The 16,884-nt window shown below is 36.6% G+C and overlaps 2 protein-coding genes across 4 annotated transcripts in view; both read left to right on the top strand.

Annotated features, from left to right (window-relative positions):
- The first annotated feature begins 1,090 nt into the window (after positions 1 to 1,090).
- elp6 (elongator acetyltransferase complex subunit 6) lies at positions 1,091 to 7,259 on the top strand. 2 transcript variants are annotated; one of them, XM_028469669.1, is made up of 7 exons: positions 1,091 to 1,311; positions 1,447 to 1,525; positions 2,721 to 2,791; positions 4,007 to 4,131; positions 4,726 to 4,939; positions 5,836 to 5,997; positions 6,947 to 7,259. In XM_028469669.1, the coding sequence occupies exons 1-7, from the start codon at positions 1,258 to 1,260 to the stop codon at positions 7,070 to 7,072; spliced, it is 831 nt and encodes a 276-aa protein (XP_028325470.1). In that variant the 5' UTR covers positions 1,091 to 1,257; the 3' UTR covers positions 7,073 to 7,259. The 2 variants fall into 2 exon arrangements, with proteins under 2 accessions (XP_028325470.1, XP_028325471.1); XM_028469670.1 differs by lacking the exon at positions 6,947 to 7,259 and adding an exon at positions 6,711 to 6,926.
- Positions 7,260 to 8,061: 802 nt separating this feature from the next.
- scap (SREBF chaperone) overlaps positions 8,062 to 16,884 on the top strand; it is a 36,994-nt gene continuing 28,171 nt past the window's right edge. Inside the window, exon 1 of one of the 2 annotated variants that reach the window (XM_028469665.1) lies at positions 8,062 to 8,213. The gene's annotated coding sequence lies outside the window, so the exon portion shown is untranslated. Of the gene's footprint in view, positions 8,214 to 12,005; positions 12,139 to 16,884 lie in introns of those variants that run through there. The other variant, XM_028469668.1, reaches the window with a different exon arrangement.

Below are 16,884 nucleotides of genomic sequence, written 5' to 3'. Positions count from 1 at the left end.
TGACTTCAAAGAACAAAAATAAATAAATCCTATATTACATATTTATTGAATACAGTTTGTTTTTGCTTTTTAAAGATTTCTTTTGAAAGAAGGTTATCTGAATGTGTTTTTTGTTTGTTTGCTCTTCTTATTTGCTTTTATACCAGTTAAAAGAATACTGGGGAAAAAAATGCATGCCTTAAGTCTTTGAACTTTTTACTATCACATACTTAGCATCAAAGTGACTAACAGTGCTGGGGTCCAACTCAAAGCCCATAAGCCAAATATATCCAGTCTTGCAGCCTTGACTGAAATTGTTATTAACACATTTCAGTCAAAGATTATTGACTTCCAGTTATGTGTTTCTGAATGCTCTGCACTTTATTTGATTTGTATATGATTTTTAAATTAATATTATATCACTAAGGCCAGGTTCTAGTTAACTTGGTATTAATATAGTAAAACAGAAGCACAAAATTACTTTGTCACAAAGGCTCAAAAAATATTCCAAATGAAAAAAAGAAACATTAACAAAAAAAAAAAAAAAAAGAAATGAAAAAGAAAAGTGATGGGATTTAAAAAGAGGAATGAGTGAGCTCAAACTAAAGCTTTGGACCCAAGAACATTTTGGGACCTGGTCCTACCTGGAAAGTTTACCATCATAACAGGTAAAAAACCGACTAGAGAAGCAGGACAAGTGCAAAAAATAATTGGAGAGAAGACAAAAAGAATTGATAAAAGTAAGCAAATAAATAAGTAAATCTTTAGTGTCCATACCTGCTGTTTTGATGGTATCCAGGCGGTGGCGCTGCAGGTGAATTTATCGGAAAACCGAAGAAGCAGCCATGTGTCAGTGAAGATCGTCTATATAACAGTTGCAGCGTCGGACAGATTTTTGTTAGATTGTTCTTTAAAATTACGCTTTCGGAACCTTTAGTTTGATAATTGTGGTTTTGACTTTTTTTTCTGAATAATATGTATATAAAAAAAACCAACAACATCTAACTGGGTGTGATTAATGTGAAATACAGTGTAAGTTTAGCAGCCATTAGTTTCACATATAGATCTGGGTCAGAGTGAGAGCTCGACTTTGTTAGTCCAGCTTTGGTGTTGCTCATGGTAGCTGCTAGCAAAGAGAAAACAAACACATCAGTTTGGACAGTAGACGAGCAACTTTTTATATTGTTATCTGTTCACAGTCCAAATTGTCTTAATTTAATCCTAATTCACTTATGAACAGTTTATCTTGTAATAGTCCGTTACTTTATTATATTAGCAATGTTTACAGAGCTGAACAGTATCCTGAACGCCTCACCTGACAGCTTTACTCAGGTAATAACACTAATATATGTAATGTTTTCACACAATACACTCAACACTAGCAATGCAATAATACACTGTTGTGTTTTTATTGATCATATATGTAGTGTATGTGTACATTACAATGCGTTTACATTTTCTCCACAGGGAGAGTTCATCCTGGTGTCAGTCCAACACAGTGATGCTTCATTCCTCATTCATCACTTTCTATCTTTTTACCTCAGAGGTAGGTTTTAAAACATCATGTATTTAGATGTGTCTAATTCTATGAAGGTAGATATGTTGCAAAATGGAAGAGCTTGTAGAATGTGATGTGAGCTTGTGTATAGTAAATAAAATCCACACGTGAAATTAATTTCATTTCACAAAAGATAAAAAAATAAATAAATAAATAAAATGTGAACATCTAGAGTTAAAATTTAAACTCATAGATAAAATATTAATTAAAAAAACCCCCTAAAATTTAGAATAATGACCGATGAGAAACGACAGAGGGTTTGTGTGTTTTTGTTGTTGTTTTTGGATTTATTTTGTGTATTTTTGTTGTTGTTTCGTGTGTTTTAAGAAATTTTGTGTATACTTTGTCCCTTTGTGCATTTTCTGTAATTCTGTAAGTTTTTAAGGGAGATTTTGTTTATTTACTTTAGGGGCCAGTTTTTCTTTTTTTTTGTTTTGTGAATAGTTGTTGTCGTGTTGTGTTTTTGCAGAAAACGTGTGTATTCTTGTTGTCCCCTTGTTCAATTTCTGTAATTTCTTAATTTTTTTAAGTAATTTTGTGTGTATTTGATGTTGTTTTTTGTTGTCCTTTTCTGTTTTTCTGCCATTTTGTATGTATTTGGAAGCATTTTGTAAATTTTGCCTGGTGTTTTTTTTTTTTTTTTGGGAATACTTGTGTCGTGTGTTTTTGGAGAAAATGTGTGTATTCTTGTTGTCCCTTTGTGCAATTTCTGCAATTTAAAAAAAAAAATTTGCAGTTATTTTTTGCATATTTGATGTTGTTTTTTTGTATTTTAGTTTTTCTGTCTTTTTGTGTGTGTGATCTAAATGTGAAATCACAGAAAAAATCTACACAAATGTGTAGTCTGATATTTACAGAAATAAAATTACAGCTGCAAACTTTTCTACTGGTAAAAATCTGTTTTGCAATGGACGTCTTGTAAAATGTGTTGCAAAACTCAAGCAGCGTGGATTCATGTGAGAAAAGCAGTTTGTGCAACAGTAGTGGCAGATTTGGGAAGTTTTAACTGCAGAGTTGTGGTTGTAAACAATAATAGGCACGAGTATAAATGTTGGATTACACGTTCACATTTTTTCCCTTTAAGTTCTCACATCACATTCTACATGATCTCCCTTTTTCCAACATACAGTGTCTGCTTTCATATAGCTGAAGCTGATTTGATCTGTGTTTGATTTTCCTGCAGCTCGAAGCAGAGTTTGTTTCCTGGCTCTGGTTCAGTCTTTCAGTCACTACAGTGCAGTCAGTCAGAGGCTGGTGAGTCACGTTGTGTTTTCTCAGTGAACTGATGGAGACCAAGCGCTTTCAACCTCCATGAACACAGATTATATAGTTATTACAGCTCGCTAGGGGTGTGCATTGCCATGAATCAATACGATTCACGATTTGCGTGTCATGATACAATATATCCCGATACTAAATAATACAATATACATGGCAATTAATCACGATATCAATAATTACAAATTTCACCTTTACAGGTACAAAATGGTATGAAATACAATTGATTTTAAAAAAAAGTTTAAACTTGCGAGAACAAGTAAATGGTAACCTAATGTAATTCGAGTACAAATATCAAAAACAAGTGGTATGTTTATCAAACTGTCAAATTATATTTCTCAAAAAAGTTTAACTTTTGTTTCTATATTCAGACAAGTTCTTAAATTCTTGAAAAATATAATATATATATATATATATATATATATATATATATATATATTAGTAACCACATACATCTATAAAAGTGCCCAGTATGTTTTATGATAATAAAGTGCAATCAACTTCCAAACTAAAATGCATTAAGGAGTGAGGTAGTTTAACATGGTCTGATGTGGTTCAGTGTAGTGATTGACCGATACATCGGCCGGGCAATATTATCGGCCGATTTTTGCATTTTTTACGTGTATCGGCATCGGCGTTTGCCGATCGGCATTATTTACAGAGAGCAAAAATAGTGTTCTTGTTCTACATCACCTGTTTTTAATATTTGTTAAATATTTTTTACTTGTTCTTGTTCTACCTCACCTTTGTTATAATAAATAAATGTTCCTTTTTTAAAAATTGAGACTCGTGCCATTTGTTATCATCATTGTGTAATACTACAAAAGTAGTATCGGCTCAAGAAAATCGGCAGTCCGTATCGGTCATCGGCTAAGGTTGATGGCATTGGATCTAAAGAAAATCCATATCCGTCTATCCATAGTTCACTGACACCTAGTGACAGGGTGTTTACATGCCATTCATATTTTAGCGTAATTAAATGTTTTTTTTTTTTTCATTAAAAAAATCAATTGATTCTGATATTTTTTGGATCGATACAATAATGAAGCGGTAAAATATCGCCGAATGGATTTTTTTTTTACACCCTTACAGCACGCCTCTTGCTGTGTTTGTAGCTGTTTTGTTTGCGCAGCTTTTAAATACACACAAAAACAATGTAGTGAACTTAGCGTGTAATGTGTGTGGTTTCAGGGTGTGAATTTAACACAAGCTAAAGACAAAGGTCAGCTGATATTTCTCGAGGGGCTGAAGGAGTCGCTGTCCCATTTGATTCCTCAGGAGGAAAGGACAGGAAGTGAAGCCATGGACTTCCTCAGGTACAAGGTTGCACTTTTCTTCTACTGGATGGATCTTTTGTCACAATTTCATTCAAAGGTTAAAGGTACTTTTTTTTTTTTAACATGTGAAATGAAAGAACAAAGTTTTAAACTCAACACAGTAAAGAGAGAAAGAGAGAACAAATGAATAATTACATTTATTTACACTCACCGTAATAACATTTCAACATATCTCCCTTAATTAAATAAAGATTGGTCACAAAATCTAGGAAATCTAACATGAAGATCCTGCTGGGACTGATATCCATCACCTATTGCTTGGATATTGTCAGTTTCTTACATATTGTGTATTTTATGTATATGTAGAAGTGTAAACTAGGGCACAATAATGTTGAAATGACTAATTTTCCCACATAAAATCTGTGGCCCACTTGAGATCAAACTGCTCCGTATATGACCCCTGAACTAAAATGAGTTTGACACCCCTGTGTAGGATGTTGTCGAGCTAACTGATAATAATGTGTTTTCACTTCACCTAGCTGAAGTTGGGCGCATTTTTACGTTGCAAACAACTTTGATTTTGTTATTAAATGAACACTTTTTTTTATTCTTGTCTCACTTTTTGCATTGCAGGGACCCTGCTGGGGGTCTGCGGAGTCTCTACCAGTTTGTCCACTCTAGTCTAACCCACTCAGGTGGAGGTGAGATGGTGGAGGAGGAGGAGGCGTGGGGGTCTCCAGTGCTGCTGGTAGATGACCTTAGTGTGCTGATGAGCCTGGGGGTCAGTGCTGGGGCCGTGCTGGATTTCAGTCACTACTGCAGGGCGATGGTCTGCTCTCAGCTCCAGGTCGGCAGAACGTCCTGATTGTCTGATTGTTCTGTAATGTGATGGTGTATACGTACTGTCACATTTCACTGCATTTTTAATGTCTACATCCTTCTCTTGCTTCACTGAGTTTATTACAGTGCGCTGTGACCAGAGTTGGATTCAATTACATTTTTAAAATACAATTACATCTTCAATTGTCCATGTTCAATTACAACTCTATTATGATTATAGTGACCACCATTGTTCCCTATTACAATTAAAATTTATTTACTTATTTATTTTACTTATATATAAAATTATTATTTTCCACCTAAATGTCAATTACAATTACAATCTCAATTACTAAAGTTCAATTACAATAAATCACAATTACTGAGCCTTTAATAAATAACCTTTATCAAACTTAACCCTCCTCTAGTGTTAGCTTTTTGTTAGCATCTCTTATGATAATATGTCTTCAATTCGCTGTAAGATAAACTAAAAAATATTATCTACCATGTAATTTGTTTTTCATCTCATAGTTACCTTGTTCGGCTTCCTTATCCATGAAAATATTGCTATTAATATTTTTGGTGTGGGCGTCTGAGCCTTTTTTCAGTCAGTATAGCCCTCGATTTCAGTCTTTTTTAAATGGTAAAATGATTCTCAAGAGAAGAAGAATTTTAATAATTGTTAACTACATATGTGTAAGCCATAGAACTGTAACATGGTCCCACAGTTTTAGGTTTAATTGATTTGTAATTGACAGTTTTTATAGAATTTTAATTTCCAATTACAAACACAAAGTAAATTATCTGAACTCAATTACAATTCATTTTGATTACAATTACAATTTTATTTACGCCATCATTGTAAATAATTATCAATTACACAATAACAATTATAATTGAGCCCAACGCTGGCTGTAACTGCAGGGCAACATGGTGGCTCTGGTTCGCTGCAGCAGTGAGGAAGAGGAGGATGAGGGAGACGCTGAAGGCTCAGAGTGGCTCCGAAGAGGCTTGACGCACCAGTGCAGCCTCACACTTCACGTACAGGGTCTCTCAACGGGATACTGCAGGGACATACATGGACAGGTGGGCCAAATGTCAGGTGTCCCTTTTGTTCATAGCAATACATCTGAGAAAATAAGTCTAATGTAGCTACTGACTCTCACTACTCACTGTAGGAAAGACATGAAATTAATTACCAAGCAACTGTTCTACCTTCAATATTTCTAAATAATTATGTGTCACAGGACATGAGTGAGACTCTTTTTTTTCTCTTTATTTTTATTTTATTTTAGAAACACATTTATGAGGTTTTTAACAGCTTAACAAAACACATACACTTGGCTCATACAGTATGTACATTATAATAAACATTCAAATTAAAACAGGTGTCAGGCTCAGGATTCACATCATGCGCTATACAAACGCATCAATAAAGAAAGAAAGAAAGAAAGAAAGAAAGAAAGAGAGAGTTAGTGAATACACAAATAGTAATATAATTTAAATCAGTGTTTCAATTGTCTTTCATAATCAATGGACTTTAAAAAAAAAAAGTATATCGGCCTCCAAAATCGGCTTTAGATATTGGCCAAATTTTTTTAATTTTTTTATCTGTATCGGCATCGGCTTTTGAAAATCCAATATTGGTCGATCTCTACTCTCTGCTATTGTACTTTGTCTGTGATCCAGTTTAAAATATTACACTTTCTGGCACAAAAAGTTAACATCTTATAAAGTTTTCTCTTATATCTGTGAGTAATAAAAAGGAGTAATGACAATGGCCCACCATTTGTATTAAGGATTTTGTTAATTTCTTGCTCAATGATGTGCCAAAAACGCTGGATTTTCCTACAAGACCAAAAGCGGTGAGTGAGCGTCCCGATTTCTGTCTTACACTTTGGGCATTGTAGGGATAAATTGGAGTTCAATTTATGGTGGAAGGAGGGAGAGATTTGCACCCTGTGCAGTATTATTAACTGAACTGCTTTTACTCTATTGCAAACACAAGATGTTTTGGTTGTTCCCCTTTGTTCAGGTGGAGGTGTGTTGGAGAAAGAAACAAACTAGTGGCTCTCACACGCAGAAGAAACTCTTTCAGTACAAAGTTCACGATAAAGGAGCTTCCTTCTTCGCTCCTGGGACGTCCAGCGCAGTCCTCTAGCACCTCTAGCACGTGAAGATGGGACAAAATAACCAAGTTGGACAGTCATGAAACAAGCTTTTGATTTGTTTGGGTCAACAACGGACACGTCATTTACTGTATGTTCCAGGACATTATCTGTCTCAAATGGTTGGTTTTTCTTTCATATCTCAACACAACCGCCACTCCATAAAACATCTGAAGCACTTGTTTTCTCAGTCATTATTGGAGCTGTAATGTTGGAATATGTTTTTTTCCTCTTGATTTGATCCAATAGTTTTACCAAATATGTAAAAGCACTTATTTCAAATCTAAATTTTTTGTTGGGTTTTAATTGTTTAAATTCATAGAATAAATGCTGATGATAACCAGTTAATTAGACTGATTAACATTCTTAATAATAATAATGCATTGGATTTTATACAGTGCCTTATCATAAACACTCAATGCGCTTTACAGAATTATGGCATTCTTAACTTAAACTTTATCTTAGTTTAGACAAAGATGTATTGATTTTATCTGACAGGTTCCAATATGTTTTTTTTATTTAAAATATTTTTTTATTGCATTTTTTTCTTTGAAATGTTTTATTTTTTGATTGAATAATAAAGACAACTGTACTAGCCATAATATGGCCCAAATACAAAAAAGATGACTTGAAACTAAAAAACAAAACTTTTCAATAAAATAAAAAAATTAAATCACAGAAAAAGTGTTTAAATACAAATTTGAGTTTCATATATATATATATATATATATATATATATATTTTTGCATTTGAACCCTTTTTTTCTTTTATTGAAAATATTTATTTTTGATATTTTTTAAAAGTTTTATTTTTTTTGGTTGAAGTGATTTTTTATTTTATTTTTTTATTGAATAATAAAGACAAATTTACCTCCATAAAACCAGACCAGACGTGCAGTAACATCATATTTGCCACAGGGGGCGCTCTTTCACCTTTAATGGCACAGTTCTAAGATTTGACAACCGGAAGTGTTGAAACCCTGCTTCTGCATGTCGGCATCAAGAGTGGACTTTACGTGCTTAGCCTGGAAAATACTTTTCAAACTGACGGATATTTACCACGGCTGTGTTTTAGCCTCGAAGAAGAAGTACTCCCATAGCAGCATCACTTGGAGGATCCCTGGAGTGTTTCTAGGTAAATAAGAGTTCATTGTCCGCCAGCTCTACGTGCACCGCTCAACTGCTTAGCGTTGCTTCTTTGACCCGGTGTATTGAGACCGCTGGTTCCCGTGTTAATACGTAACAATTTCCGAGTGCGTCGTTTTGTTGCTACTAATTCATTACTACTGAACGATTACATTTCAAACAATTAGTAGATGGTAAAAAATAAAGGTTTAGATAATTTCCACTCTGCAACATGCTTATGAGATTTAATTAATTTTTAAATTTTTTTTTTTTAATGTTACCAAGGCGCCTCTTGACCTAAAAACAAGACTATAAAAGTAGATAAGACACATAAACACAAGTATGTACTCTTGACTCTGCTAATACAGTTCTCTAATACATAAAAAAGAGTTTTCATTTACTTTATTTACTAATTGCGTCATTACCTTGTCCGCAGAAACCGGTTAATGATGCTGTACAATTTCATTAAATTTTCAGTATGAACTACTTTCTAAAAAATAATTTGTGTGGATAATTTAGTTGTTATTAGTAGAGTGGTAAATAATGTGATCAGAAGGAAGTATGAAAGTACGGTTACCCATAGCAACGACATTCGCAGCCGGAAGTCGTACATCAGTTGAGAGGATTACCTGTAGGTTGATGACACCAGGTTAAAACATACTGAGTTATTTATTCCTTACCGTTTGCTTACCTGACGTGATACGTACATAAGCTTTGTCTGAAAACACATCTCATATAAAATTTGAACCTCTCACAACCACACTCCGCGAATAATGGTGTACTACAAGCATAATAGCTTACTAATGCTTGAAAGTATAATGAAAATCGTGCTAGTTAGGGTTTAAATAAAACTACCCTGGGTGTTTCTGGTTATTAATTGTTTGGAGACACAACGGGACTTTCCGAATTAAATTTATTGAGGTTGAAATCCGCAGGTTTACTCTAGCTTTGTTGAAGCTAACGCTGTTAGCTGCACAGTCCCTGTTAGCATGTAGCTTCAAGGACCTGTAATCAATTTACTATTTACTACACAGTACAAATTATATATACAACATTTGATTTTGTATTAGGGTGTGTATTGCCTGGCATCTGGCGATAGGATTCGTATCCCGATACATAGGTCACGATACGATACAATATATCCTGATATTAAAGTATGAGGCGAATATTGCAAAAAAATTTTTAAATATATGACTTAAGAAACTATCTGTAAATGTGTACACCTTAATGAGAACATTATGTATGAAATATATGTTATTGGCATATTCTACACTCAAAACATTGGCTTTAACATGCCATGTGCCAACAACTTAAAATTAAAAAAAATAACATACAATCTGCCTGTGGCTTTTAAACCAACTTTGACTTTAGTGCAACTTAACTGAGTTATATGCCTAGAACAACAAATAAATGCAGAAAGTTAGTAGATACTAGTTTTAGATTTTTTGGAAAAACACAAGCTGGTCAACATGCCCACTGACCAGCATGTTGACCAGCTGGGCAAAAAAAAACCTTAAAAAAAAAAAATCACAATTTTTTTTTTTAAATTAAAAAAAAAATGATCTGAATGCATAGTGAATTGATCCAAGAATCGCCCGACCTAATATTGCAATATATCGGCGAATCGATTTTTTCAACACGTCTATTTCGTATTCTTGAAGATGTGGTTTGCTAACCTGCAGGTCATATTAGGATTAGCTTCCTTTTCCCAGCCTGTATTAAAGTGTTTCCCTCTTTGAATTAGACAATCATAAAATACAGATTGGCTAAAAATATACAATCCCAGTGTAAGTGAATGACTTACCCTGCTATTTAGATAAATGGTGTCTGTATGTTCTAGTGACCCTATTCAGCCAGTGTCTAATCAGTCATTAAATTACAGTTACTGATTTACAGAACATTCTCCTGTTTTGTCATCAGCTGTGTTGTAAAAACTGCTGCAGTTTCCTCATGCACATGAGCCGGTTAGAGGTGCTGCTAGAATAGACTGTACTGACTGAAGCTCTTTGCTGTGGAATCTGGGCTTGCAGAGAGTTTTAGGAATAATTTAAAATCTATTTAATAATACTTGTTTTCTGATTATGGGGCCGAATTCTATGAAGTCAGTTGATGCTTTTAAATTGAGCATTTTAAGAAGTGTTGTAAAAAGGTAAGCCTGTTCTCTTTATTTCCATTTATTGTGTTTCTTTTCTAAAAATGATTTGTTTTTGTTATTTGTACAGTTGATGCACACTTTTGCAAATGCCGCTATTGATAAACCTCAGTTTGAAATATATATATTGTAATTTGCTTGCTAAAAGACAATCATTCTGCAGACACATTTCCTAGTTCCTGTAATATTTTCATCTGCTAATGCTGAACTTTAAGATTGATTTTCTCTGTTGGGGTTTGCTGCATTTAAGCCAAATTAAATCATTATCTACCTTTAGCGACTGTTCCTGTTATATCTTATAAACAGGTGTAAGAAAAAAATCGAATTGCCGTCATATCAGGATATTTCACCGCACGACTATTGTATCGACATCCCACAGAGAGTCGATCCCGTGACCCTCCGATTACAAGCCTGTTTCTTTAACCACTAGGCAACCACTCCCCTAAAACATATGCATAGCATACAGTATACGCCCAGTCACTACATCAGACCTAGTTAAACTAAATTGCTCCTTAATGCGTTTTAGCTTTATATTTATAAAACATAGAAACTTTTGAAGATATACGACTGTGGTTACTTTTTTTTACCATTTAAAAAATAAATAAATAAATAAATTACGTAACAGAATCAGAATCTGTTGTAGAAACTTTTTTGAAAAATGTAATTTGACAGTGTGATAAACATTAGGAATGCACCGAAATCAAAATTCTTGGTCGAAACTGAAAATGAAAAAACCAAGGCAGAAAACTGAAATACCGAAATAAATTATTATGCAAATGAGTCGTCCTATAGCATTTATGGCTCCGAATATTCCTATTTCAGTCAGCTTTTTTCAGTGAGGAAAGTGTTGAAAATGCACTTTTGGGCCATTTTCGGCTGGAATTACAGGTTCTTGAATTATAGTTTGTTTCCATATACTTGTTCTCACACGTTTAAAAAATTGAACTAAAGTGTATTTCATACCATTTTGTAGTTATTGATATTCTTTAGTAAATGGTAAATGGACTTGATTTATATAGTGCTTTATCCCTCCACTGAAGTCTCAAAGTGCTTTTCAATATCAGCTCATTCACACTCGCATTCACACACCAATGGGACTGAGGGACACATTTATCAGAGTAAGATTACAAAAATACACTGGATCAGTGGTTGTTTAGGATGTTCATTTCTGCATGTAAAGCTCCTCCTGAATGTGCAGTTTACTTCAGTTGTGCTGGCCTGCTGTGATAGGCGTGACATAGCACTGGCATGCTGTTGGGCCTGAGATCTGCTCGTTCAGTTTCCATCAGCTCAATCCTGGATTAGTTTACTGACAGAGATGCTGCTGACTAAGTCTTTGCCAAATCAGGCCTTACGCCACATAACCTCGGTGTACGGAGCCAACTTTGCACCTAGCTGAGAAAAAAAAGATGCATTTGTTCAGTTTCCTCAGCAGAACAGCGAGTGGGACTGGGAGAAAGGCTGAGAGGCACAGAGGAGAGAATGTCTCTACTTTAATCCTCCTCCTTACCTGTGCACAAAACTGTTGTGCAAGCAGGCCAGGATGTTGCAGTGTTTACTGTATTGAGTATTTATAACCACCCATCAAGTGACTCCTGAGGCTAATTCTTCCCAGGGAATGCTTCCTTTGCTCCCGGTGGAATGAGTAGAGCAGTCGCAGACTCTGCCCTGAACACTTTGTTAACCGCTAGACTCAGAATAGGCTGAAACAACTCAGTGCTGCTTTGCTCAAAGGACTAAAGCCAGCCGGCGGCAACAAAATAAACTGGTCTGCCTTCAACAGGTACGTCTCAGAAGCCTACAGTAAGGCTGAAATGATGGATAAAGTTGTGTTAGAGGACTGATGTTATGGGTCACGGTTAGTTACCACATCATGTCTCTTGGCAGTGTATCACAGGCTGGGTTGGTGAGGAGCAAATCACAATCAAAAGTTGGACAAATTCACCTGTAGAGAGAGTGTGTGTGCGTGTGCGTACGTGCGTGTGTGTCAGGGGAGGCTGGGTAAATATTTTAACATATTTGTGTGAGCACAAACAGCGATAGGTAGTCGGCTGAGTAAATGTAAAGACGCGCATACTGAGATTGGCCCAATATGTCAACAACAGTCAGCAAATTTGTACGACTTCGTATTAGGGCCACATGAAAATAAAAATAAATCTCAGCACTATGAGAATAAAATCATAATTTTATGAGAATACATTTGTAATTAATGTGGCCCTAATACGCCATCGTAGACATGCTTGATGTGAGAGGTAATTTTTGTACATGAAGGAAAAAACTATAAGAGCAATAATGTCTCAAACAAAAACGTTTCGTTATCATTCATACAGCTTCCTGGAATGCTAATTATTGTAGCATCTCCTTCAGGGTTTATTATTCCCAAGGTGGGCGTGGTTTGCGCAGCCAGGTCAAGGATTGCATCAATTGATAGAAGACAGAGAGTGGAGAGATGCTCGCCAGCATGTGTCCCAAAACACCAGTTTGTCTCCCAGTACAGGGAATAGATGATACTGGCCTGATGGGAGAACAAGAATGGAAGCATGGATCCCATTCATGCTGAGGCTTTGATTTTTTTCCTGTCAACCTGCAGTAAAGATTTTTCTGTCAATGTTTCATAACATAGTTCAGCACCAGTTGTCAGACAGGAGTGCAAACTAAATGTTACCGTGTTATAATAAACGTGTTACATTAAACGTGTTATATTAAAGGAAGCGACAAGGAAGCTTATCAGCTGTGCTTATTATACACCATGCATTATTACAATTTTCTTGCAAACCTTCTGCTTTTGGAAACTCACCTAATTTTTTTTTCACTGAATTGTGTTGAATTGAGAATTTTGGCAACACATCAAATTTTAACTGCAATTAAAAGATATGGCCAATGCAGAAATGTAAGAACTTGACTGATTTAATGATTAATGTTAAAAAAAAGAAAACAACTCCTCCCAAACTCTTTGATTCCTAAGTACAAAAAACTGCACATATTTTGTTGCTCTGTAACATGTGCAATGATGATAAAGTTGATTATGATTCAAATGGATATAAATGTATATATTAGAGCTGGGCCATTTTGCCTAAAAAAAAAATCTCTGATTTTTTTTAAAGAAAAATTAGAATTTCCATTTGATTTATTATTTTTTTTTTACGCACTTAAAAATGACTGCAGACATCAGATATATTGTCAAAAGTGCAACTCTATTGCTGTGATTGTCATCAAGACTTAAAATGCATAGAACAATCCCAAAATAAAAAAGTAAATGAGGCTCTGTCATTCAACAATATCAAGTTTTAACCCAGGTTTAAGCAAAAAAAAGCAACAGCAACTTCACAGTAGCTAAAATTTTCTGTTTAAGAAATCAGATAACTACATATTTTATAACATATAACATTATTAAAAAAATAATGAACTCTCTCCTTAGCATTAAACATGCCTGTGGCACACATATAGCCTACTCAAAGGGTAAACAAATGTAAACAAAGAGGGGGTTTGCTCTCTCCCCTATCTTCCCCCCCTCCTCCCCCCCTCCTACAGAGACACCTTTCTCCATCAAAGAGAGAGATGTAAATAGACTTTTCAGGAGACAAAACCCCCGTAAGGCTTGTGGACCGGACTCTGTCTCTCCCTCTACCTTGAAGCACTGTGCTGATCAGCTGTCTCCAGTGTTCACAGACATTTTTAACACCTCACTGGAGACATGCACCGTACCAGCCTGTTTTAAGGCCTCCACCATCGTTCCTGTCCCTAAAAAGCTGAGGATCACAGGACTTAATGACTACAGACCCATCGCTCTGACATCTGTGGTCATGAAGTCCTTTGAACGCCTCATGCTCTCCCACATCAAGGACATCACCGACCCCCACCTGGACCCCCTGCAGTTTGCCTATAGATCCAACAGGTCAGTAGACGATGCTGTAAACCTGGCTCTCCACTTCATCCTCCAGCACCTGGACTCCCCAGGCTCCTACGCCAGGATCCTGTTTGTGGACTTCAGCTCTGCTTTTAATACAATAATCCCAGCTCTCCTTCAGGACAAGCTTTCCCAGCTGAACGTGCCAGACTCCACCTGCAGGTGGATCACAGACTTCCTGTCTGACAGGAAGCAGCACGTGAAGCTGGGAAAAACCATCTCTGCTCCCCGGACCATCAGCACTGGATCTCCTCAGGGCTGTGTTCTTTCTCCTCTGCTCTTCTCCCTGTACACCAACAGCTGCACCTCCTCTCACCAGTCGGTCAAACTCCTGAAGTTTGCAGACGACACGACCATCATCGGTCTCATCGCTGATGGAGACGAGTCCGACTACAGGTGGGAGACAGACCGGCTGGTGTCCTGGTGCAGCCAGAACAACCTGGAGCTCAATGCTTTAAAGACAGTGGAGATGATAGCAGACTTCAGGAAGAACCCAGCCCCCCTCACCCCCCTCACCCTGGGAGACTCTACAGTGAGCTCTGTAGAGTACTTCTGCTTCCTGGGGACCATCATCACTCAGGACCTCAAGTGGGAGCTGAACATCAGCTCCCTTATCAAAAAAGCTCAGCAGAGGATGTACTTTCTGCGGCAGCTGAAGAAGTTCAGTCTGCCAACAAAGATGATGGTGAACTTCTACAGCTCCATCATCCAGTCCATCCTCTGCTCCTCCATCACCATCTGGTACGCTGCAGCTACGGCCAAGGACAAGGCCAGACTGCAGCGTATCATCCACTCTGCAGAGAAGGTCATCGGCTGCAATCTGCCCTCCCTCCAGGACCTGTACGCCTCCAGGATTTTGAGGCGTGCAGGAAAGATTGTGGCCGACCCCTCCCACCCCGGTCATAAACTGTTTCAATCTCTCCCTTCTGGTAGGAGGTTTCGGTCCATCAGGACCAGAACCTCCAGACACAAAAACAGCTTCTTTCCCTCTGCCACCATCCACATGAACACACCCCAAGTCACCCACTGAACCCCCCCCCCCCCCCCCCCCCACCCGATCACCACCTCCACCAGCTTGATACCATGCTGCACTGTATATATATATTTATATTTATCCTATTTATCCTTTATTCTCTATCTATCCTTTATTTATCCCTCATCCTTTATATTTATCATTATTATTATTATTATTGTTGCTGGGTTGTTCTTTGTTGTGTTGTTTTTATTTATTTTATTTCTTTTTGTTGCTTGTTTTGTGCACCAACCACCAAGTCAAATTCCTTGTACTGTCCTCAAAACTGTACATGGCAAATAAACATTTCTGATTCTGATTCTGATTCTGATTGCGCTACGGTAACCCACAAGGACGGAAAGCGAAAAAGTCTCAAAAAACTGTGGTTGGGGAAAAGAATAAATAATTAAAATAAAAAAAAATTTAAAACTCGAATTTACAAAATAAAAATCGTTTTTATCTACAAATTCGATGAATTGATTAAATTGATTTTGCCCGTCCAGCACTACTATATATATAATTTTTTCGAAGTGTCTTAAATATATGCCTTTTGGTGGGTAAAAGTCTTGGCTTTATAACACCTAGTTTGTTTACTCTGAGAGGATACAGTGAGTCTCGGTGCTCTAAGGTGTCCACACCTTTGGTGTCTGCTGAATGCACAGACTGTTTGAGTGTTTGTCCAGCATGTGACCGCAGTTTGAGCTGCTCAGGGAGAAAAACACACCAAGCTGTAAGTCACCAGCTTTGAGTGTATGTCTGCATTCTTGCAGGAAGTATGTCACAAATTACATGTTAAGGAGCTAACTGCATGCCATGGTAACAGACAACCACTGTTAAAGTCACAATATACTCATTTATGCGTCTGCAGGATTTGTAAAACATGAGCTAAGCTGTCTTTCTGTTGGCCTTTATCAAGCGTGCTGAGCTAATGCTTTTAATCACACAATTCAAAGATAAAAAATCCCAACATAAATCTTTCAGTGCAGGATGAGATTAAGCTATATAAAGCTAAAAGTTTAAACCTTTTGTGCTTTTTCTTTCTGCTACATTGGGCCACATTCACACTGCAAAATGAAGTGGCCCAAATCACTTGTTTTTGCTAATTTGTTACCCATTCTTGGATAGATGAAATGGGTCATTTAATTTGTATTCAATTTGACCTTTAAAACACCAAAGCAGGTCTGAAAAAAATCACTCAACACTGGACAAAATAACTCTAGTAGTAGACACCAGAAATGGTTGTAGTTGTGCGTTTCAATTTATGTGCTGTGTTGTGTTCTCTCTCACTGTTTCAGTGAATCATTTTACTCCTACGCTGATTCTTCTATTTGCTCTATTTTTTCTGAGCCTGATGCTGGTGCACTATTAAGTGTGACAGGCCAAACCCTGCTTGTACCTACTACTAGTTGGATTCTCTACTAACAATGCTTCCACTTTATAGGGTGAAATAATGTCAGAGTAACCTTCAGAGTAACCTTCCTCCTTACACGTCCTTGTGCCATTTTCATTTCCGCGTCAGTAAACACCACCTTGACCATCATGGTGGAGGTTGAGTGGGATAATTGAGGAAAGGTGGTTATTCTGATTAACTCTGAGAGACAACATAGAAG

The sequence above is a fragment of the Gouania willdenowi genome, chromosome 16, assembly GCF_900634775.1.
Source record: "Gouania willdenowi chromosome 16, fGouWil2.1, whole genome shotgun sequence".
Classification (NCBI taxonomy): Eukaryota; Metazoa; Chordata; class Actinopteri; order Blenniiformes; family Gobiesocidae; genus Gouania; species Gouania willdenowi.
This window is presented reverse-complemented; position numbering and strand designations above follow the sequence as displayed.